The sequence below is a fragment of the Cuculus canorus genome, chromosome Z (assembly GCF_017976375.1).
Source record: "Cuculus canorus isolate bCucCan1 chromosome Z, bCucCan1.pri, whole genome shotgun sequence".
NCBI classification, from domain to species: domain Eukaryota; kingdom Metazoa; phylum Chordata; class Aves; order Cuculiformes; family Cuculidae; genus Cuculus; species Cuculus canorus.
The window spans coordinates 47,709,738-47,734,665 of NC_071441.1; the positions used below are offsets into that span (position 1 = coordinate 47,709,738).

General features: G+C 42.5%; 1 protein-coding gene across 3 annotated transcripts in view; it reads right to left on the reverse strand.

Annotated features, from left to right (window-relative positions):
- Nucleotides 1–483: 483 nt before the first annotated feature.
- Nucleotides 484–24,928, reverse strand: part of SVEP1 (sushi, von Willebrand factor type A, EGF and pentraxin domain containing 1) — a 133,745-nt gene continuing 109,300 nt past the window's right edge. Inside the window, exons 44-50 of one of the 3 annotated variants that reach the window (XM_054053673.1) lie at nucleotides 20,114–20,287; nucleotides 19,363–19,539; nucleotides 18,314–18,484; nucleotides 12,848–12,943; nucleotides 10,040–10,135; nucleotides 7,146–7,239; nucleotides 485–5,078 (exon numbers count right to left, since the gene is read on the reverse strand). In XM_054053673.1, the coding sequence (XP_053909648.1) occupies nucleotides 5,048–5,078; nucleotides 7,146–7,239; nucleotides 10,040–10,135; nucleotides 12,848–12,943; nucleotides 18,314–18,484; nucleotides 19,363–19,539; nucleotides 20,114–20,287 (839 nt within the window). In that variant the 3' untranslated portion in view covers nucleotides 485–5,047. Of the gene's footprint in view, nucleotides 5,079–7,145; nucleotides 7,240–10,039; nucleotides 10,136–12,847; nucleotides 12,944–18,313; nucleotides 18,485–19,362; nucleotides 19,540–20,113; nucleotides 20,288–24,928 lie in introns of all 3 variants that reach the window. The other 2 variants (XM_054053675.1, XM_054053676.1) reach the window with 2 other exon arrangements.

Genomic DNA, 24,928 nt, shown 5'->3' on the forward strand with positions numbered 1-24,928 from the left:
TTTCCAGGATGATCTGCTCAGCAGCTGTTGCTTGCAAATGACGATCTGAAAGAGGAAGATTTACATTCAGCAGAGACTAGACTGGGAAGATGAAGGATAGCGCTGGTCCACTGGGCTAGCAATTGGGTATACGCATGTTATCCACAGAAGGGCCGTTGGTAAAAGCCTATGATATTTTTGAGTATGAAGATACTAATGTATTTAGAAGGAAATATCTTAGGATAATCAGGCAGGCAGGAGACTTATGCAAGATAGAGCCCTGTTAATGAATCTTTAGTAATTTTTGTGGCATGGGCCTGAAGTTTGTTCAGCTGTATAGATTTTCTACAGATAAGAGAGACTAGGCTTTTGGAAATAATAGTGTGATTTATTAACATGACTTTTCAATGGGGAACTGCGAACTTAAGTAAATTAAGAAGTTCCAAGCCAGCAGTTTGGACATACTGAGCCAATAACTGGGAGGAGACTGGGAGGAGTGGATCAATATGTGAACTTGGTAGGTAATTTTTGCAGTGAGTTCCAGACACCCCTAAAGACCCCCTCAGAGCATATGCAGAATGTGCAAGGAATGAACCAGCATTTATTATAATTACATGCAAATATGTTATCATATGTATGATGAATAATACATGGCTTTGTGTAACTGCATATAAATGAAGGCAACAAACCCCTTGAGGTGTGCTTGTTTTGAAGAACACCTGCAAGCTCCCAGGATTTGCACAAACCTGAATAAAATGGTTTCTCTCAGTGATATAGTTATTGGCTTATTGCACACTGGGTAATGGATCTGACTTTTCCAACAATAGGGCTACCATTAGTAATGATGGTAATAATGCTTAAATCTCATGTGTCTGCTTCTGTCTGCAGCACATTTGTGTAGAAAGAGGAGCTCGTGTGGCCTGTAAAATGGGAAGACCTGAAATAACCTTCTGGTGATGCAGCCTGCCACTGGCTGGGAGAAACAGCCTCCCATCCACTAGGCCACGGATGGTTCTTCTTGTAACGCAAGGTGGTCACACTCGTCCATACACAAGAGCAATGTCTGCCAGGATGGACCAGCCTGCACCAAAGAATCATGTTAATCAGATTGTGAAGAGCATCAGCTCTTATAGTGCTTTGAACTCAGTTGGGAAAGGTAGCGAGCATGCAGACCTTGGCAGGCAGGAGCTACCCACTACAAACACATCGGCCTAGGAAGCAGAGGTAATGGAAAGGCAGCCCTGGTCCTGGGAAAGAACCATCATAAATGGGATGGATATGCAAAGCAGTGCTCTGCTTCATGTGCCTGAGTGGAAATAACCCTAGAGAAAGAGATCAATAATCGTGCTGCATATTCTACCTGGCCTGCCTCTGGGTGCTGCAATGCTTGTCTCACTGTTGGAAATAAGTGGTCAGGTTATGTTCTCCCAGGAAAGCATCTGCAGTGCGGAAAAAGAGGGAGGGATACTCTCCGCAGTGAGGATCCAAACTTCTCTAAGGTAAGTCCGAGATGCAGAAACTGCTTCTGCTCTGAGAGGCAAATGAGATCACTACTCAAATTGCCTTCTAGGTAAAAAGATAACTCCTCAGGGTAACAAGCACTGGCATATGCTAACCTTGTCCAGTGCTCCTCTGAGAACAGAGTCAACAGGCATACAATTCCCACTGTACTTCCAGGAGCCAGGAGATCTGACAGACATGTCAGCAGACTCCCTTCAGAATTTTAGCATGTTTAGTTTTGATGGCAAAGAGGAAAGGGCCAAGGAAAGACCCCCATTCTTACCACATTTCCTTTGAAATACAGAGTGCTACCCAAGTTATACAGCAACCACAAGATCTGTGTCTGCATGCAATAGCAGCCTAGCTATTCCCATCAGGATTATTACCAGTATTTGGGGGGCCTATACATTTGAGATGTAAATCTGTATCTTTTCTTTCAGATAATCAAATTTCAAATTTAAAATCAAATAATCAAATAAAATCTCAGGGCTTCATTAGCAGTACTTTCTGTAGACTCACACCACCTTTCGGCCTGATGGCTTAGGGGGAAGCTTTGAAACACTGACCACCTTTTGCACATCAAAGACTCCATTTATGCCTATGTAGCAAAACAATGAAAGGCTTACTAGCAATACTCCTTGTTTGGAGGAGTAATGTTTGAATTACTAAGTTTTCTTCCTGCTATAGTACAATTTTTGCCTCAACTGCCTTGAATACGTGTGTCTCCAAAGCTTAAAAAAATTCCAATATTGGTGCAGAATAAAACAAGCCATATCTCCATCTGGTGTAAGTAGTGAGTGAAGCAGGTTTTATTGTAGTTGTTTATATCAGTGATAAATCTGGTCCTTACAGGTTTTAAAATATGCTCTTGCAGCAGAAGGGATTGCAAAAATCAGGTGCCTACTGTATATTTATCCAAGGATCAAACCTGGACTAATCTAGCACATACTTTTAAGATTACTGGCAATTATTTTTTCTTTTCCCTAATGTGGATCTCCATTTCCCTAAAACATGGGCTTTTCTAGCAGCTCCTAAAGGACAGACGGGATTTTTGTTTCGAGGCATTAAGAAAAGACTGCAGTGTTGCCTCTATATGGGTACTAAACAGGGTGCAACTTTATTTACAGTGTAAAGTGCATCACACAGAAGTCGTTTAAAACACACAACAAGCAGTGACATAAATGACAATACAGTACTGGGTAGGGAAGGGAAAGTGTTCCAGCAAGTATCAAAACATCAACAGCACTAATATAACAGCCTCTAGTTTCAGCTACTCTGCCCTACCACCACATCTCCTTACGAAACGTGTTGAATGGGTTGATCCCATGACTCCATGTACTAGTCGCCAGCATGAAGCTGGAATGCTAAAAGCCATCCCACAGCCCTGAAGTCTACAGCAATGTCCTGCCAGCGTAAGCATAGTCCTCACCACTGCTGTTCTGCTCTGGAGATGACCAGGGCAGAGTCAGGGCACACACCAGAGAACCACAATGGAAAAGGGACCAAGACACGAGAGTGACATATAAATAAAGATCTGTTCTTCTCACCCATGCACTTTTTCCCTTGAGAAGTCCTGTGTTCCTTACTGCAGCTTCCATTCATATGCTGTTAAGGCAGCAAATGCCAAGGTCAAGGAACAAAGTGCCTACAAATGGTGGTAACTATGGGTTGAAATGAGGACATTATTTACTGAACACTAACTTCAGTCAGAGCTGTAAACATTGATGGCTGTGGAGCTGGGAGATAGAAGTTTGTTGCTACGTGCTAGTAAAGTCCATTTAGAAAAAGAAGGTTGTGGGAGCTGAAACAACAACTCTTCAGCTGGTTGCAGCTCCCACTGGTAAGGAATCTACATTCACATTAATCTGATCCCCTAATGACTCCTATTTTTTACCTATCTGTTTTTCTTTTGATTGGCTGAAAGCTTTTACTGCCTCACAACTTCACTTGTCTTTTCATCCCCATTTCTGGTCTTGGGCTAACAGCCATCAGTTATGTGTCAGTATTTACTAGTGCCCTATTACTGGTAACTGTGAGCTCATTTTGGTGTTGTGTCAGTTTTCTGTATCCAAGTTCATGCATTCATAAAAAGAAGGTAAATCTATAAAGGGGGAAGGGTGGGGCAGGGTGTGCACACTCTTCATCCAGACGGTAACTAAGCAGGAATTTTACAGAAGGTAACATTTATTTCTCCTCCTCTTTCCCAGCAATGGCTGTAAGTTACACTTTCCTGTTGTTACTGGGAAAAGATGGAGTTTCTGATCAATGACTGCAATATCTTTTTTTGTAGATCAGAATTTTTGCTAACTGGAGATAAATACCAAATGCTTGACCTCAAAGAATGCATGTGATTTCCACCTTGTAATTCCACTACCCTAGTTAACCATAGGTAAATCTTAGTGTATAAACTCACTAGAGCATGACTTAATGATGTTACTTAGCTATGTGTTATCCTCAGATGCAATGGGATCAACAGTGTGAGAAAGCTGACGGCATGTGTCCTCAGTAATTCTCACTCAGCCAAGCACTTCTGCCAGGCCTTTTCCAGTTCTCAGAGCGTCTGCATATCATAAATACAACCTTTCTGTGAGCAAATAGCAAAGTTTCACCTGTAAACGTAACCGGTGCCTTCTCTCTTTCTTGGGGACAAGAAGACTTTGGGACCCAAACCCTGTGTATCAAAAGCAGTCACCTGGCAGACAGCTGCTTTAAATAGGATGGAGATGCCTGTTACAGGCAGGTAGTGAGTCTCAAGCAAGTGAGAAGTGCAAGTTTCAGTGGTCCACCTGCTTCTACTACTGGATCCTGGATTATCCAGCTTTAGAGCTACTCCTGAAATGTCCATAAGCCAAAAAGCCTCAAGTGCCCTTCTTGGCTAAATCTGGTCCATCCTTCTCTGAATGACACAATGTTCTCTCATCGCTTTTACATTTTCAACTAACTTACTAATAAATCTCTGGCAAAATTCATGCTGGTGCTTTCCATTAAGTCATCTCCAATGATGTTAATGTCACATAATATACATCATAGAATCTTCCTCTTATGCCCACCGGAAACTATGGTTTACAACATGGACTTTATCACATGTACTTCTAATTTACATCAACATGAGTTCAGAAACAGGCCCAATGCAAAGTTTAGCGGCTCAGTTAGCCTTGCGTAACTATTCTTTACTGTTGAGTTGCTGGACAGCATTATGCTTTGGCAGATAGTAAGAATTGCCACATTCTGTTAATCACAGTTGGCAGTATAGTATGGTTTAATTAGCTTACACTATATCAGAAATGGAAGGAACTTCACTGTACACAACCACTTCTTCAGTGGGCAGTGTATGTGTGTATGGTGTCTGTGTAGCAGCATATAATTGATAATACTTTTGTAAATGAAAAATACAGAGGATTTCTTTAAAAATGGAAAGATATAGTAAAAATGTATCACAAAATAAAATACAAAACAAGGGAGCTGGGAGGGAGGGGAAACAATGGATTTGATTTACAATGTATTAGATTCCAAGCCCTGGTGCCTAGGCTGAAGAAAGATATCTGAGTGTAGAACTGCTGCTCTGATGTTAAAAGGGTGAGAATCCAGCCTTCCGTTTCCTGTGTCACAAAACAAAACAAAATAAATCAGTGCTGTACTGAACACGCCAAACAAGATCAACAGTGAGACACAAGAGGAATGGTGTCTGAAAGTATATCAGGGATTAGAGTGCCTCAACTCAAGACAGCGCACTGAGAGGTAAGAGTATGGGTGTGGGGAACAGAGATAACTGACATTTAATGTAAGTCATGACTCACCGCAGAGTGGTTTGTCCTGGATGCTGAAAAAACCTTTAAGCCCTTTCAGCTTCCCCTCATAAATCACACCTAGTTAACCTGCAACAGCGAATCTTTGCTGTCATGGCCTTTATGTCTGTTTTGTCTTCATTGATTTTGAGTCCTCAGCACAGTATTGTTCCCTGTTAAGAGTCACCAGCATCTGAGGCCAAAGCCTAACAAAATATGAAAGACCTCAGTGCTTGTTCCTGTTCCTTCCCCTCGCACACCTGCACCCTCCCAGTTCTGTGTAGTAAACTCTCTCTCAAACGTCTCCTGAAGGGCGAACTGCTAGTTTGCAAGCCTGTAGAAGTAATGAGGGTTAATGATCCCCCTCCTCTCAGACTGCACAAAGCTGCAGAGAGCTGTGGACATGAACTGGAAAGAAAGAAATAAAACAGATTCCAGTTTATAATAGCCTGAAACCTTGCTTTGCTTCAGAGATCAACTCCATAATTTTGGGCTGCCCAATCCATTGAATTTAGGTTTCTCTGCTTCATATCCTAAAAGAAAATACTACCAGACTTCAGATGTGTAGTTTTCAGTCTAGTGCTGGGTATTGTTTGTTGGCAGTAGGTTTAAGTTGCTTTACTTAGGCATATTTAATCACAGCTGGAAAATGAGAACTATTAATTTTGGATAGTATGATAATTTCTCAACCAAGCAACTTTTTTTGCAGCTTTAAAATAAACATTTCAGATAAACATGTCAGAGATACAGGGAGGAATGTCTGTCACTAGCTGTCCAGAAAGAAGAGAATAAATGCACAATGACAGGTTTTGTCTGTATGCTGAAGACAAAAAATAATATTCAGCTGTAATTTATTTAGCTCTCCAGGATAATGACCAATGTGTTTAGTAGGAGTCTGTGTGAACTGCGGTACCAATATTTTTGCTAGCATGTATTTAATGGCCCTCATCAATATTTATATAGAGAGCAGCAGAACCCACGCTGCACGCTTTGTTATTATATCTGATTCCTGACCACAACAACATCATTACCATTCAAACTGCCTTCCCTCTTCAGTGTTATAAATGGCTCTTAATGGCAGCATGAAATAAAACAGCTTTCTGAAGAAAAACTGAGTCCCAAACAGATTGCCTTCAAAGCCAAACACTGACATTTCACAAGTTAACTTTAGAAAACAAAGCTATGATTATGACATATAAATGCAGCCTTGAATGGTGATGGGCTCACTGATTTGAAAACCTACTCTGCTGTTGGCCCCATCAGATATGACTCAGAAAAATAAAACACACATACAGGTAAAACTCTCTAAAAGAGAGCATGTGTGAACCAGATCTAAGCCCAATCTTTGGACTTTTCAATACAGGGACAGCAGTGCCAGATGATTTGAGCTGGGACTTGACTCCAAGCCACTATGTTGTTCTCTCCAAATGATTACACCATTCCACACTAGGTGTAAGAAGAGCTATTATATACATATAGTATCTGCTGCGTGACCCCAGTCTTGAACCTGGGCCCACCTGAGGTACATACAGTTCAAAATTAACACTTTTACACAGTAGGCCACCCAGATTTAATGAAGACTTTTCTGCATTACATCACAACAAACATTTCCATTTACACCATTAAAACCAAGTTTAAACCTTGCAGGTTTGCCTGCCTTCTTACATGTAAATGTACCATTACCTGAGTCTTCTAGAAGTCTGGTAACATTTTGCAGAGTACTGTCTAAGGGCTTTTCAGATTGCCCATAAATCATGAGCCATCCAATGATGACGGACTTGCAGGATCTAGAGGAGCTCAAAATGTGCAAAACTAATTGCATGTCCTTCAGATTGAGAGTTAAGTACAGTTAGCCACAGGACAGTGCTCAGCAACACTTACCTAGAGCAGTCATGTCCAGTCCATGATGAGGGACAATAGCACCGATTTGGTCGTATGCACTTTCCACCATTTAAGCAAGGCAACTGGCAAACAGCTGCACACAAATACACACACAGAGAGTTGCATTAATAAGCCCAACCACAACAAGCTGATTAAGGAACATGGCACTGAAAATCCTGCCTGCATTATTCTGTTAAGAATTAATTACTCTCAAAACTACAATATTAAGCATCAGCTGAAAGTCTGTTGTAAAAGATGGTTTGCTCTAGAAAGAGGAGCCTTAGAAGCACATCTCTGCTGAATGTGATTTGATTCTCTCTACTACTTTTGCTGACACACTTGGTGTATGAGCTGCATGAAACAGCCAGTGTATTATTTTACATTGCCTAAAAAATTCTGTTCTTTTTGCCCCAAGTTGAGGTACAAAAACAAATGCAACTGGAAGCAGGAGGAGGAATCATGAGAAAAGTCTAAATATCAACAGGAGATCAGGCCTTATTTCTAGGAAGAAAATACGTATATTTATTTGAAAGGAATGTGATGGTTAAATCGTAGCCAGGACCAGCAGACACCAGATGTAGTAAACAAGTATAGAAATGGGCAGCACAAAGAGAGAAAGTTAAAGGCCAGAAAGCCATTTACAGATCAACAGCAGGCAAGGAGTAAGATTTGACACAGTGGCATCTGTACAGAGATAAGGAGAGGAAGTAGAGAATGACAGTAAGTTGCTGAAAGACACTGGAGAGCCATAAGAGGTGTGGCTAAGTGGTACAGGGCATCTGAACTAGAGAACAATTACTAGACTCCCTGATAGGGTTGTGCTGGGTCAGCTGTGAAATGGCTGTACCTGCTTTTGTGTGACAGCCTGACCCAAGCATAACAACTAACCAAACAAAAGTCAGACCTTCAAGTCTTCCTCCCAATTTTGAGACTGGAACATAAAGCACTGCACAATTTACAGAACAAATTTAGTGACTCACATAATGAGGTCCTTCAAATGCAGACATTTACATCAGAGGAAAGCTGAAAGACGTAACACCTTTTAAGGAGATAATGCCATATCTATAGGACAGACTTAAAGACACCAGTGACGACAAATGGTGGATGATATTTCTGCAAAGATTATGCACCACTGGAAACACTGATTAAAATGGAATTAAAGGAAATGAGTAATCACAGGAATGCAAAAGGAGGTTGAAATAAATTACTCTGATTCCTCTGGGCCAAAACACAAACAAACAATGCCAGGGGGTTACAGAAATGGACCATCCCTGTGCGATTAAGTGTATCAAGTCTGTCATATTGAAAATGACTTCTGATTCTGGAATGAAGCATATGAATGAAACATGTTTAGCTCTACTTTATATACGTAATTATTCCTATGAGACCTGCAGTTAAACTAAATATTTCTTATTTTGCTTTGCTCTGTCATGGCAAAAGGTCAAGACCAGTAAGTAAAATGAGAAGCAGTTTAACAAGTTAATAAGCAGTGGTGATGAGCTTTTCATGAATGGGCTGTGGCACAGCTAGAGTTGCCCACTAGAATTTTTTCTTCAGCTACTGAAAAGCAAGCCAGCCTGAAAATATTTGAATAGCTGGCCTGAAAATGAAAGCACCATCTGTCCTCCTCAACCACCTATGCTTTATAGTTGCAAAGTTTGTGAAATATGAGAGGAAATTATGCATTATGTGCTAAGCAGTTGCCACTTCAAAATACAGTAGTTCTGAGTTAAAAAGTTCACTCTGGGATTTCAAATTGCCGAAGGAAGGCTGGCTTTGCAGTGCATCACACAACTTATTCACCAGGCTCATTCTTATCAGTTGAACAAATAATATGATATTAATAAAAGCACAAACGCCTCCTTCAGTTTACCCAAACAGGCACTCCAAAGTCTTGCAGCAAGGCAAAACTGGCCTTTTGTGTTAAGGCTCATTAACAATCAGTCAAGGAGCAATAAAAATAGTGAACAAACTCTAAAATAATTTTCAAAAATAGATACCATTTATTAGTGATTGAGATTTAATAATGATTGAAAGGCATTTTGATGATGGAGTTTTATTGAGTTTTATTGGCTATTTCAAAGCCTGACAGTTGTTTAGTCTTGATATGGAACCATGTATTCTAAACTTGGGTTCAAATTTTGCCTCTAATTCCAAATCAGTTTCATCTGACATGAGCTGATTTACCAGGACACAGATCTGAAACCTAGAATTACTCCTTTCACTACCACTCACTGCTTTGGTGTGCTACAGGCCCTTCAACTTTGGTTAACATGCAAGCAAAAGATGTAGTAAGATGTAGCATACACTACGTTTGTTCAGAGTGCTTAGATAATATCTAACATAAGGCACTCACACACCATCTGCATGGCACCTCATGTGTACCATGTACCCATTATATCCAAGGATTCTTTAACAAGGATGCCCTCTTGCCTAGCTCAGCACTCAGGCAGTAAGTGAGAATCCCCTAACCCAGAGAGGCACCTGATCAAAAACCTCTGTAGTACCTGCAGCTTGTTTGTGAATTTAATAGTGAACTGCATGCACTGAAGCTGAAAATGAAGTTCTAACTCTTCTTGGAATGCACAGTCTAGTTTTATTCTACTCTTTCGAAATGTTCTCTCCTCTACACTACTTATGGCAGAGAACACTCTCGTGAATGGTGTCTGTCCTTTTTGGGAGCAAACTTCTCCAATGATTTTAAAGACTCATCAGGGACTAATCTGAAAACAGTTTGCAGCTGGGGACAGCATGTCCTGCAGGAATATTATTACAGGCCTGGGTTTTCCTGTGAGAAGCTTAGTAGTTCTACAGAGTCCTTAGTGAACTGTGCTAGGTATTGATAGTAGAGTCACAAAAAAATAAGAAAAAAAAGCAGGTGAAAGGAATTTTACCCATATGGCAGCGTGATCCAGTCCATCCAGTGGGGCAGTCACAGTGGTAAGGGGCCACACACCGACCTCCATTGAGACATGGCAGAATGCATATTGCTAAGGGGAGGAGAGAACAAGTAAGAAGAATTGTCTCCATGAGTGTGCAAGAAAAGAACTTACGTTTACTCAGAAACTCCACAACTCCTCAGAATTGCTGAATGGGACCTACCCACAAGGCATTAGCAGCAAATATGACTGGCATGGTGGCCAGAAATGAGATGGAATGATGACAAATAGACAGACTGGAGCCATTGCTAGAGTCCTTCAGAAGCCCGTTTGCTTGTTTCTCACATGTAAGATCTACAGACATTGACCACTTCTGTGATGGCGGCTAACAAAATCAGTTCATGCTTCAATTGCAAACAACCCGATTGTTTGCGGATTCCCTGGGGTCCCACAATGAAACATCCGAAACAATTAATCTATGCACTGCCCACAGAAAAGCACTTGATCTGGGCCAGTGAAAACATATTGATACAAGTTATGCCAAAGCCCCAGAAGGAAAGACAGCTCTGCTACAAGGCATTTTGGGTGCAACAGGTTGACTGTGGCTGGAAGCCTTGGGGAGGAAACAAAGCAAGATACCAAGTTGCTTATGGCCTCTGAACTGAGGAGCAATCAAGCTACACTGCTCATATGAGCAGATCTGCAGAACTGTCCAATGTGTGCACTGTTCATAACTTAAGTACCTTCACAAAACTGTCATCTTCACTACCCTAACAGAATTAAGTACTTGTGTGAACATGCTCTTAAAGAAGAGCAAGAGTTGAGCTGGGTCTCCAATTTAGACCCTTGAGTGGCCCTCCTAGTCGACTTTTATAGTGATAAGATGGATGGGGGATGCAGAGGACTGACACAGAGGTTCTTAATCTTCTGCTGCACAGCAGAGGTCAAGCTGAGCAGGTGCAGTCAGCCTGGATAAGAAAAGAACAGTGAACTTCCATGGAGCTCACAGGACTAACCCATATTGCCAAGAATTACTTGTCTATATTATTAAACTAACAGTGCTCTGCATGTTTTTTAGAGTGGTCAGGCCTCTCTCAGGAAAATGAATCTGTCCTGTTATCTGAGAAATGTACTGTGAACTACAAGGTGACTGAATTTTGCCAGAGCTCGGTGGTCTCACCTGTGGTCTGAACCCAACAGGTCCGTGCTCAATGTTAGCACTCAAAAATCCCTTTGACTTTCAGAACAGGCACTCAACTCCAAAGACAAACTTATTTTTTCTGTTCACTGGCGCACCTTGCTTGACAAGCAATGCTGCAAAATTGATGTACCCCTAACCAATTGTGGGAATCCTTTTCCTCTCTCCTTACTACCTATGCCAAAGTAAAGCGGCAGGGCAGGTGAGGGGAGAAAGAGTGCTAGTGCCTGTATCTGCATGAAGTGTGATCTGGCTAGTCAGCTGCCTGTTCATTTTCCTTATAAAGTAAAACAGGATCTGAATTGGGATGACAGATGAAAATGACTGGGGGCATAAAATTTGTCTTCTGGTCCTGAAGAATGCATTAAATATCACTACTAATGGTAAGGCATGGAAATAAATTGTGGCATATCAAACACAATTCTGCCAGACAAAGAATTCAGTCCTCTTCTGCTGAAACTGTGAAACAAACAAGGCTGAGTTTGCATGTCTGGCTATGGTGGTACAGCAAAAAAAGAGCTGTGTGAATGCACCACGTAGCTGGAGTTTCTGTACATGCAGAAGGACAAAACTCACTGAATCTCTTCTCCTCATTCTGTATTGACAGCCAATTTGTGCCATGTAGAACTGCCACTGCCACGGAGAATACTTGAAAGCTGCAGAGGTAGATTCTTCAGAGGATCATTTAAATATATGATGTATCTACCTAGAACAATGCCTGAACCATATTCCTCTCCATGAACTAGAGGATGAGGTGCCACATCTTTTTGTAGGCATCTGTGTACACTCAGAGCTAGGGACAGTGATACCATCTTACCTGCAGGTGTTCTTGGACATGGTAAAGCTCTACATTGGGGCCATACTGAGCACTAAATATAGTAAGGGTACTTTCCTACTCTATGCCGTACCAAGGCTTCTTGTGTAGAAGCTATGCCAGCATGAAAGAGTTAGCCATCGCCATTTCCTTGTGCTAAGATCACCATGAAGAAAATGGGAAACATGGCACAAACTGGCATCCCTTGGCAACCCAGGGAATCTCTGACAGACTCAGGAGTCAAATTTGCCTCTTTTCAAGTGGAAGAGATCCAATAGCCGTGCCAGGAAAAGCCAGCAGAAGATTTGTAGGGTACAGGCACACAGGTCAGGAAGGACAGCATGGAAAAGGTGGCACAGTTATATTATTTGACCATGAATTGATCAGGTTCATAATCACAGAGTGATAAAAAAGGAAACCAAAAAACCAAATGTATCCACCAGCAGCGCACTCACACCTTTTCTGTCCTAACCACTGTTCTTTCCCCCAAACCATTAGGTATTGCTATTAGAAACAGACTTTAGAAAAATAAGCAGGCCGTTCTTCAACCATAGTGAAAGAACACCCAGAAACAAAATCACATCAATTAAAAAAGTACTTGCTTTGGTTTGAAGATGTCAGAGAATGTTCATTTGTCTAGAAACAAGCAATCAGTTAGTCCTTTCTCTTCTCTCTAATTCATCAAGCAGAATAAAGTAATATTTTTTATGTTTGTGTCTCTTATGCCTTTATTTTTCCACTCAGTTCACTGCAGTAAATTCACGTGTCTTACCTACATCTTTGAAATTACCCTTAGGAATGATATACATACGCTCTTCACAGAGACGACCCATCCAGCCATCCGGACATGAACAGGCATTTGGTCTCTCACAGATGCCACCATTCTGACACGGGAACCGACAGACAGCTGAAAACAAAACAATTTCATGACAAACTGAAGATGGCTAATTAGAAGCCTACTAATTCCATACCTTGCACAGATTTTTGCAGTTGCATAATTTAGAGTTCAAATGCAGCAAAATTCAGAAACATAACTCAATTTTTATTTCAACTGCTACATTGTTTTCTGGCACTGATTATCTGACTAGGTACTGTAAGGAAGGGCGTGGAAAATATTAAGGCAATCAAAACCAGTCTATGACAAGAACGAAAACTGAGAAGTTTTTAGCATAGTTGAGTAAATTACTTGGACGATATTTCAAGTCTAATGCTATGCTTTATCTGTTTTCCTATTTTTTAAAAACAAAGCAAAACAAGACACCTCAAACAAAACCAATTATCCCTCCCCCTTTTTTCCCTTCTTCCAAATTAACTCTAAAAAAACATAAAGCTTTCTTCTAACCTTGATGTGAAACACCAAGATAATACTGTCTGGCATAATATCGGTTTTGTTGAGAGTGAGATTAAACACTGTGGTAGAACAAGCAATTTTTATTGTACTATCATCCAGTGTAATGAAGAGTAACCAACAAGGGTGCAGCGGTGGCACAGTGGAATGTTTACCCGTGGAACCCAAAGTGTGATTATAAATCTTACTTAGCATTCTTGCTTGACTGGTGCTCCTTGGCTCGTGCTCCTGTTAATAAGCATCTGATCATAATCATAAAAGTGAGGAATTTGCAGTACAATCTATAATGCTAGCCCAGTATGTTGCCTGAACTGGACAGGCTTTGGAGTTCATCATACTTTCTTCGACATATCTTCGGTACTACAGGGAAACTAGGACCACTTTACAAAATCAGGTGAGAAGGTAAGTACAAATGTTTTAGACTTAAAGATCTTTGTTGAAGCACAATTCTTTTCAGGTTGGTGTACATACTATATACAGAAGATCAAAAATTGTGGCTTTGAGATGCTACTACAGAACAAATAAGTAATCAGACTAACTTGTAATAAGTGGTAGCTATGAACAAAGAGTAACCTCAGGAAACTCAGCCCAAATTGTTAAATGCATCCTATCTTTAATTAGTTACTAGGTGAATAAAATATGTTTAGGCTTTGAAACTGTTTCAGATCTTGTTCACTGTTATTATTAAGTACAAACAGTGATTTAGTGCACTGAAACACTGTTCAGCCCTGAGCTCCACATTGGAAAGAATGCAACTCTTTCCCTGATAGAGCCAAACTTCAGTCACTCTAGCAGCTAAGCCATGCCAAGTTGTAGCTTGGAGTCTGTTGAAATGAGACCAAATCTTTTGCCATTTTATTTTTCAGTCTCGAGGGTCTTCCGATCAAATGTCATCTGCTAATGAAAACGGGAAGAGACCTTAGGATCTGTCAGAGTAACAGAAGTTGCAGTATTTTAACAGGTATTTTTAACAATTTTTGTTGTGAAGATACCTATGGCCATGCAGACAGCTTGTCTCTGGGTGCTGACTAAAGCAGAATAGTGTGCTGATCAGCCTTCCCCTGTGCAATGAAAAATTATGGAAGTTGAATTAAAAAACATTTAAAGCATGTGTGATATCCACACAACTTAAACAACATCCCATGACTGTATAATGGAATGGGAGATAAAAGGCTTGTGCATAAATGATATACCACGTTAAATTCAAAGCCCATGAAAACTGGCCTCTGATATGTACTTTATCTCTGTCAATGGAGAAGTTGTGGATATTCCACGAGTTCCAGAAATCACTTTGGATGGCAACCCCATCCCGCTTAGCAATCCAGGATCTCAGGCAGAGATAGGGTTTTCCTGGGTTCCTGCCCAGGCCCTGGTTGCAAAACTGAATGAGTAAGACAGTATTATCCCGAAGTGTGCACTTGTTACACAGCAATTTAGGCAGAGACTCTGTGTCTGTAGCTGTGGGGATTATTCTTTACTTGACAGACAAGAATAGAGAAAGACTTGAGGCAGGAAGTAAAGCTGGGATTTCATTCTCTTTTTTCGCTACTATAAAATCAAGCAGGGCAAACACAGTGCTGATGTGGTGGGAAGAGAATGAGGGCTATCAATTGTGACTTCAGTTAGTGGTAGAAGATCTCATACCCATGGTATTAATTTTAGTCTTTGAGATCTCCTTGTAAATGCACATTTGGGAGTTATATCCACAGGACACAAAAACATTACACTGCTGCAAGACAACCATGGGTAAGAAGGGGAAAAAAATTCTGGTATCTGTTCTCAGCTTTGCCAAAAAACTTTCCTGTGGCTGCAAGTGAAAAATTTCCTCCATGTCTTAAATGCCCCTTCATAAATGCTCTTTTCCTGACGGGGTACAAACTTGTTGGTTAGCAGCTCCACACTAACCACTCCCAATCAGCAAGGTGTGGGCAAAGGGCAAACAAGACAAGACACATTGTAGAGCATTTCAGAGAGAAAAAACTGGAGTCAGACAAGCTGTGTGCATCTGTGCAGCCTGCTGAGTCCTGCAGGCGTTTATGACAGGCTAATCCAGGCTAATACTTCTCACCCCTGAAACTCAGATCAGAATCTGGCCTGCAACCTCTAACCAACAGCCATTCAGGTAAGTGCAGCTGTGGTGAGAGCTCTCCCAAAGAAGCTAGCAAGTCTGCTTTTTAATTATAATATTTACATTAACCAACCTGTTCAGCTGGGCCAGAACGTTTCAAGCAGGCTTAGTTCACATTAATAATCAACTCACAGAGCCAAAACGAAGAAATGCAACATGAGTCACTACAAAGACTGCTTTCATGTCGCTTCTGATGTAGACCACAAAGGCTTGGGTCCTGTCGGCCTTTTGTTAGGCAAATCTCTCAAATGAATTATAAAGCAATTTTGAAAGATTACTTTGACATGTGTCATGAAAACACAGGTCTGCCCTCTCAGAAACATCTTTGGTCCTTTTTTATTTCCCCTTTTAGGTGAAAAGAGGTGCAGAGGGAAATTGGTATTCCTCTTCCTTAATGCACCAAAAGGCAAATTTTTCTGCTTTGTTTTCCTGCACTATACCCTGATCATCTGTCCAGCTCTTCCCTCCATTATTTGAAATAATTTCCCCTAATAAGTATTCCTCTTAACAGTTCCAGTGGACTGCATGATGTTGCAAACAGGACACATGTACGAAAGTGCTTTGCAGATCAGCCTTTCCAGGTTGCTAGTAACAACTGGCAAGAACCTCTGTTAGCAAAAAACTACAGTCCTTGGCATAAAGTACGTTTCTGTGTAACTAATAAATATTAAATAAGAAGAAAAAGTAAAGCTGGCGGTATTAAAGGGGCAGTTTAAGAATCAGAAGTGTGACAGTCTGAAGAAATAATATCCAAATACTTCTGCTAAAGAATTCTATCTTAGGTAGAGTAGCTATTGTGCAGTGATCCCTTTAATTCTGTAGCTACCACAGTTCAGTAAGTAGTAAACTTTTCAGAAAGGGCTTGGTGCTTTGGGAGCATAAATTTCAAACAGGACTTTTGGAGACTTCTTGACATCTGAAGTAACATAGGTGTTTTTACTGTACATCTTCTTTACTTGGCTACTTGACAGGTGATTCTTCATGTAAATGGCAAGCCAAGGTCATATAACCAGGAGAAACTTGTTTTTCAGGAGCAGCTTCTCTATTCCTGAAACTTTCAGAAGTTACAAGCCCATTTCTTTAGTTCTGGGTCTCCTCAAAATGGCCTACTGAGTCGTGATGTTTAGACACTGCAATTATGACTATCAGAAACAGAATTTTAGCAGAGCACCTGCTCTCACAGAGTAGGGAATACAGCTCAGCTTGGTCTTAACATTCATAATATTTTGCTGTCAAAATAAAAAAACTGCAAGGAGACCCTGGTTAGTCAGGTTAAGCACAGCACAGAATCCATCTCCAAAGGGCTTCTGACTTAAAGAGAAAATTGCCAAGTAGGTAGGAAGTATTGTTGCTTCTAGTTTCAACATGGGAATCCAAGACCTGCAGGAGGGGAGCAGATCTGACAGCTTTGATGATGGCTGTAACACTCCTAGATGAGCATTATGGCACCTTTCCTCTTTGATGGGAGTTCTCAAGCCTACTCCTTTGATGGGAGTTCTCAAGCTAGGGGGTGCTCATGACTGGCCACTTAGGTGTCCTAAGGTTTTTCAGTTTTAATATTCACATTTCTAAACAAAATACCTAAGGCTCCATTTGTAGTATGGTTGCTTTTACACCATCTGAGGTAGGACTTCAGCGTGCAGCTGACTCAGTGTTCTAGGGCTATCTGGCAGCAAAAGGCTAGTCAAGTGCTGATATGGAAATCGCAAAGCATAGACTCATAGAAAAGTTTGGGTAGAAAGGGACCTTAAAGACCACCCAGTTCCAACACCCCTGCCACGGGCGGTGACACCTCCCACCAGACCAGGCTGCCTAAGGCCCCATCCAACCTGGCCTTGAACACCTCCACGGATGGGGCATCCACAGCTTCCTTGGGCAACCTGTGCCAGTGCCTCACCACTCTCATGGTGAATAAATTCTTCCTTATGTCTAGCCTAAATCTACCCCTCTCCAGTTTATACCCATACCCAGGTGTCAAGGTATGTTCCATCAAAGCTCTGTCATCCTGCAACCCCTTTGCTACACCTTATCCTTCAATTTTAACCAAGTGTTTGAAGATGCTTTTATCTGTTTTCAATGGTTTAGTTTATGGTTTCTTCTACATTTTGTGCTGTTTCCCCCCATTTTCTGTTCAAAACTTTTTTTTCACTTGTATTTTCTTTATGGAAGAGCTAATTCAATTTTTTTTTTTTTTTTTTTTTTCTGAACAAACCAAAAAGTGCCATTTTACTGCTGGTACACCAAAGGTGGAAAGACTAGACTTTGTCTCTTTTTCTTTGGTATTTTTCCAAAACTATGAATTTTCTGCAGTACTTAGTGTGTATTGTTTAGTGAGCTGTATCAACCTATCCTCAAGCATTTTATTGCAAAACAATTTTCAGAAGGTGTCAAGCTCTAAATACAGTGAAAGACTAAATACCCACTGGATCTCTTACTTCTGTTTTCTTCAGTGCCTGATCTTTGTGAAAAACTGACAGCCCGTGCTTATCTGAAACAGCTCAGCATGTCTAGATGACTAGTTTTGTCACTTTCTCACAAAAGATGTGAAGAGAGAGGACCTTAGGTGAAGGATACAACACTGTAGGAAAAGAAACTGTAAGATTAGCAAGGACTAAAGCGAAGAATTGTGAAAGCCTTCACTTTCGTTTGGAAATAAAACAACATCCTGCACTTTAAATCCCTTGGGTAAAACTATGACTGCACTGAAATGAGCAAAAATCTCACTTCCATTTTTATTGCGGCTAGGATGACACCTTCATACTTATGGCAAGTTAAAGTATGCTTCTGTTCATAAGACTCACCTTTGCAGGTAGGTGGTGTTGTCCATGTTCCATTTTCTAAGCAAACGCTCCGCAGGGGCCCCTCCAGCATGTACCCACTGTAGCATGAATATGTGATCATGTCTCCATACTGATAGAAGCTACCACGAATCAGAGCATTCTCTATGTGAGCTGGGGGCCCGCAGGATATCTCTAAACAAAAGAAACCATGCAGAATCTGGTGAGCTGCAAAGCCTACACAATACAGTTTCTCATCCTGGATACAGCACTTCGCACAAAGGACCTGGGGGTGCGGGAGAGAAACCTCCGATGGGAAATCAGTAAGCAGGACTTCATGGTGCAGACACAGGAAGAACCTTTACGTACTCCCAGGGAGAAGGGAGATGGCCAGGAACAGCAGTTTTAGGTAATGCAACAATGGCTATATCCATCACACAAATCAGAAACTTTCGGATAGTCCCAGGATATATGTGAGACTGGGTTTGTAGAGTGAAGTGATGTCATTGTTTGAAATAAACAATATTCATTGCAAGAAGCCAAAAAGCTTTCAGACATGCCTGCAAAAGGACACCATGCCTTCTGTCGGCATCAAGACATGCAACAAAATGCAGCACCTCTCCCTAAAACCCTCACCTCATCACCCATAATCTCACAGGCATCATTCTTGGGATATTTATGGTATCTAACAACAAATTCCAGCTCCAGTGCTTGTGAAAGGTAGATTGGGAAGAAAATTACAATAGAGCCTAGTAGACAGTAGGACAAATGCACTTGGTGCATTAACATACACAGATATATTCTGGATCCTTTTCAAGAAACAACTCTGATAGAAAGATGAAATAACTCCTATGTAGAGCTTCTTAGGTTGCTTTTATGTGCTTGGATCTCTCAGGGAGACCCATCTCTCCAAATGGTAATAAGCAATAGAAGCTCTCTTCTCCCAGAATAACTACCTAGGTGGAGCACCCTGCTGCCATGTTTGTGCTGTCACTCTCCTGTGTGATACAGCTGTGGTCATCAGCCCTCTGTAAAGTATCAAGCCCCTGTGGAACTGTACTTCATGTACTTACTTTCGCACTTAGCTGTTGCTGGAGTCCAGGTCTCATCAGCATTACAGGTGATTACAGACTGCCCTTTCAGCTGGTAGCCTTCCCTGCATCTGATGGATACATTCTGACCAACATAAAAATCCACCTCGGACAGAAGGGCATTCTCTGGGATTACGAAAGGCACAGGACAAGGGTTTGCTGTTCAAAGGAAGGGTGTGAGGGAAAAGGAGAAGGGGGGAAAAAGGAATGGAAGGAAGCAAGAGAATACTTCAGAATAGATCCTGCAAACTTCAAAACCAAATCATATGAAAAGCAAAAGAAATGGATGCTGCACGCAAGTCCAATTTGTAATTTGATGCAATGTTACGAGATTTGGGTCATAAATCCTCTTCATATATCAAGTGATATCAATGGACTCCACATTATTTCAGCTTTCCAACTAAAGGGAGCTACACAGAACACAGCCTATTCTTTTACTATCACAAAAATACACTCGGCCAAGTTAATGCTCTAACATATCTCAGTAACCGCTCCCTTTGTTCCTCTGTAAAAATGGGATTCACACCAACAGATCTCTCAACACAGGCCAAACCAATGTTTTAAACCAGAAGTGACAGATTCTGCTCATCACCTCTCCGGAAGAAAATTGCAGTACATTTCCACAAAGATCTGCAGAAGTTGCTCTCATTTACTGTCAATTTAAATGAAGAGTAGCCTAGCCTTTAGTGCTTACAAACTGAGACCATTTTTTCATTACAAAGAAAACACACACGTTTACAGAGAGGCAAGGGACTACTCCATCTTCCGTCTCTTGTGCACCCTGCTGCAGGTTCCCCTTCCAAGCTGTATCCTTTCTCGCAGAAATATGCTATTGTACTGCCGACTGTATTGTTTTCATAAATAGCCTTCCCATTCAGCAAGAAAACTGGAACTTTGCATCTGGTCTCTGCAATGGAAGAGCTCTCATTAATTCAGCTAGATATTACACCTGTACTTCCAACATTCCTGAATTACTCAGACAATATGTTTAAAGTAGCACCCACCGACTAATAAATAATGAAGAGTAATGAGAGAGAGTTCAGTAATCCTGGGAAGAAAATGCAGCCAAGCTAGGGAAGGAGCTCCTCCCAGTGATGGAGAAAAGCCACAGCCAGATGTTTTTCAGGTCAGCAAAATATGACAGTGCCTAAGAGAAGAGGACATATTTATGGCTTCATTCGGGGTCACTGGGGCAGAAGAAGAACGGTTCATTCTTGTCACTGAGAGATACTCTAGAAACTTGCAGGCCTTTGTGCCTTCCTTTTCATCTGACAAGAAATACCAGACGAGATATAGGATGTGTTTGGTGCAAGATGCTGACACTTATACTATTAATTGCACCCCTCAAGATCCTCAGTTGTGTTTGTGAAGCCATTTGGCAGATGGTGTAAGCTGGGTCACCAATGCTACACAAGAGACTCCGTTCTGTATCCCCTTTTCCATTTGATTTTCCTAGGCAGTCTGTGTAATGACTGAAGATTAAACTATCAGACAGACACAAGGCCATCAGGCAAGAGGAAGAAGGAGTTCATGTGCTCAACTCTGTTCAAGACAGTCTCCTTGACACCTGTTCAGCTCTGCTAGTGTGTGACTTTTCTTAGATGCCTGACTAGGTAATAGAGACTTCTTCATAACAGCTAAATAAGGCAGCAGACATGGTAAGTGCTGCACACAGGTGCTAGATTGAGGCAGAAAACGTGCTCTGTGGGGGAAGGGAACATCAATAGGGAGCGAGGGGCAGGTGCCTCCTGACTCTCGGTCCCAGCAGCTGCCACGGTGGGTCGGCAGTCTTCGAAGCAGCTGCATAAGATTTAAACAGCGCCCTAGGAACGCAGCAAACAGGAGTGTGCAAACAGGGGTGGGCTCAGCAGAAGGGCAGGCTCTGCAGTTTGTGAGAGCAGTTTGCAAAGGCAGGGAGGGAGCAATCTCTGTGCTCAGGAGTTGTGTTCAGTTCGTGAGAAGGAGCCGAGCCAAGTTGTCCACTGGCGGGTGGCTGCATCCTCTGCACCTGTCAGAAGGGATGTGTCAGCTCAGACTGAGCTCCCCCGAAAACATGCAGCCATCCAGGTCTCTGGCTGCAGGGAGCGGGACCAGCTTGCACTGGAAACACAGGGCAGCAGGGGCAACAACTGTCTGAGGTGTGAGCAGGTGGAAGGTGGGTCCAAAGTGTCGAGCAGACCCTACTCACAGGGAAGTCTGCTGCCTCTCAGGAGCCCAACTAAGGGATATTGCCAGGAAACTCCCCAGTCTGGTACAGCCATCAGCCCACTACCCGCTACTGCTGATCTATGTGGGAAGTGACGAAGCTGAAGTTCGTAGTACAAAGAGATTTTAGGGCCTTGGGACAGCTAGTGAGGCAATCTGGGGCCAAGTGATTCTTTCCCTCCCTCCTTCCAGTTACAGGTGGTGACATTGGAAGGATCAGATGAGTCCGGTCTGTTAATACATGGCTCCTGGGTTGGTGTTACCATCATAACTTTACGGTTTTTGACAATGGGATGACCTACACACCACCAGGTTTACAGGTATCAGATGGGAACCACCTTCTCAAAGGGAGACGAGGGTCTTTGCTCAGGAGCTTGCAGGGGTCATTGACAGGGCTTTAAACTAGATGTGAAGGGGAGGTGCATAATATCAGGCTAGTCTCTGACAAACTGCAGGAGGACGCACAATGGTTGGTGGGATGGGGTGCTGGTATGGGCCCTCCACCTGCTGCCCTGGGGATGCCACAGCACAGTTGAAGTCCTGTGGAGGTGAGCTGGGGGGCTCCTGAGGTAGTAGGAGCCAGGAAGGAAACTTCCACAGAACAGTTTAAACGAAATAAAGGGTCTTCCACTAAGAAGGTGATGCAGCCAACAGCTGAGCTGAAATGCCTCTATACAAACACATGAAGCTTGGGCAACAAACAGGAGGAGCTGGAACCTACCACGCTACTAGAAAGCTATGATCTGGTTGCCACCAGACTGGAGCGTGGCTATCGATACAGAAGGGACAGAATGGGAAGGAGGGGTGGAGGTGTTGCCCTCTGTGTCAGGAGATGGACCGAGTGTGAAGAGCTGTCTTTGAAGAGTAGCCACAAACAGGACAAAAGCTTGTGGGTCAAAATAAAAGACCGAGGCAGCAAAAGGAACCTTGTGATTGGTGTATACTACGGGCCACCTGATCAGGGAGAGACAACCAACGAAGCCTTCTTCCTCCAGCTACAGAAGGCTTCACGCTCACAATCTCTCATCCTACTCCAGGACTTTAACCACTCTGACATATGCTGGAAAAGTAGCACAGCAAGCTGTAGCCAATCCAGGAGAGTCTTAGAGTGCATAGAAGGTAATTTCTTAACCCGGGTAATAAAGACCCCTACCTGAGGGGTTGCAATACTGGATCTGATGGTCACTAATACAAATGAACTCATCAGTGACATTAAGATCGGAGGCAGCCTGGGCTGCAGTGATCACACAGTGGTGTAGTTCAAGGTCCTGAAGGTTATTGGACATGCCAGGAGTATAGTCAGGACCCTAAATTTCAGGAAAATAAAATTCCAGCTCTTCAAGGGGTGACTCAGTAGGACCGCCTGGGACATAGTCCTTGGGAGCAAGGGAGCAGGCCAGAGCTGGTAAATATTTAAGAATGCTTTCCATAAAGCGCAAGAGTGCTCAGTCCCCAGATACAGGAAATCGAGCAGGGAAGGGAAGACACCAGCGTGGCTGAGTCGAGACCTGCTGGTCAAACTGAAGAGCCAGAGGGAACTGCACAGGCAGTGCAAGCAGGGACAGGGAATCTGGGAAGAGTACAGGGACACTGCCTGGTTGTGTAGGAATGGTGTCAGGAAGGCCAAGGCCCAGCTGGAGCTGAACTTGGTGAGGGAAGGGAAGACTAACAATAAGGGCTTCTACAGGTACGTCAACCAGAAAAGGAAGGTTAAAGAGAACACCCCCCCACTGATGAATGAAAATGGTGACCTCATATCAACAGATGAAGAGAAGGCTTTGCAAACTGCTGGCAATGTGCGCATGCAGTCCAGAAGGCCAAGCATATCCTGGGCAGAATCAAAATAAGCATGGCCAGCAGGGCGAGGGAGGTGATTCTGCCCCTCTATTCTGCTCTTGTGAGACTCCACACGGAGTATCATGTCCAGTTCTGGAATCTCCAACATAAGAAGGATATGGAACTGTTGGAACAGGTCCAGAGGAGGCTACAAAGATGATCAGAGGCCTGGAGCACCTCCCATATGAGGACCGGCTGAGAGAGTTGGGGTTGTTCAGCCTGGAGAACAGAAGGCTCCAAGAGAACTATAAGGTCCAAGGAGACCTTATAGTGGCCTTCCAGTACCTGAACGGGCCTACAAGAAAGCTGGAGAGAGACTTTTTACAAAGGATTGTAGTGATAGGACTAGGGGCAACAGCTATAATATATACATATGGAGAGGGGCAGATTTAGACATAAGGAGGAAATTCTTCACAACCATGGTGGTGAGGAACTGGAACAGGTTTTGGACGCCCCCTTCCTGCAAGTGTTGAAGGCCAGGCTGGATGAGGCCATGAGCAGCCAAATCTAGTGGGAGGTGTCCCTGTCCATGGCAGGGGTATTGGAACTAGATGATCTTTAAGGTCCCTTCCAACTGAAACCATACTATGATTCCCTGATGTGGATATACCCTATCAACTTTTCCTTGCTGCGATAAGGTCTGTGAGGCATCAGGTCATTACTTTAATGCACAGTGATCTGTACATTGTGTGGTTGCCCAGCACTGATTTCTGCTGGTCCCTAGCCCTTGTGCAGTTTTCATGGCTCTGGTGACAGGAACCTAACACCTGCTTGAGTGGAAGCTCATACACTGTCCTACTTCGTGAAGCTGTGATAGCGTGCTGGTCCCCTCTGAATCTGTATGCGCATCTGGGTGTGGAGGCATCAACATATTAGCTCCATACAAAAATGCCAAGAGCAACTATGAAAAGCAAGCAGGATGCTGGGTCTAAAGTCTAGCTTCAGAGACCTGAAGTACATGCAGCAGGGACAAGACCCTGAAATGGGCAAGAAATGAACTAGTGTGTTTTTGAGAGGAAAGGAAAAGTACAAAGCTTTGTACTTTCATGGCAAAGAGTCCAGGAATGGAGAACACTCAAGTTAACGATACGCAGTTGAGTAAGCTTCTCTACGCTTTTCACTTTGAAAAGAGTCATTCAACAATACTGACTCACTGTTCAAACTTGAAGTCTTAAGTTTTTGTTCTCTTTATGGGTTGACAGTATTGCTTCCACCTAGTACTGCTGACTCCATGTGACACAGACAGTTCTTGCTCTGCACTCATTCTCCTGAGGGAGCACCTGAAAGCAGTGATTTGCAAAACGGTACACATCATGCATTCGTGGTGTTTGTCCATGTGAGCAGTGTGGAGGTTAAATGCCGAGCTCCTGAAACTGTCCTTGGGGCCCAAGGTTCAGAAAAAGAATATAAACTTAATAATTGACTACAGAAGGCCACTTCGGAGAAAAGTCACTTGTCCTCACAATACATCAAATCCATCACCTTTTGTTAGGGGTTTGATTTTCCA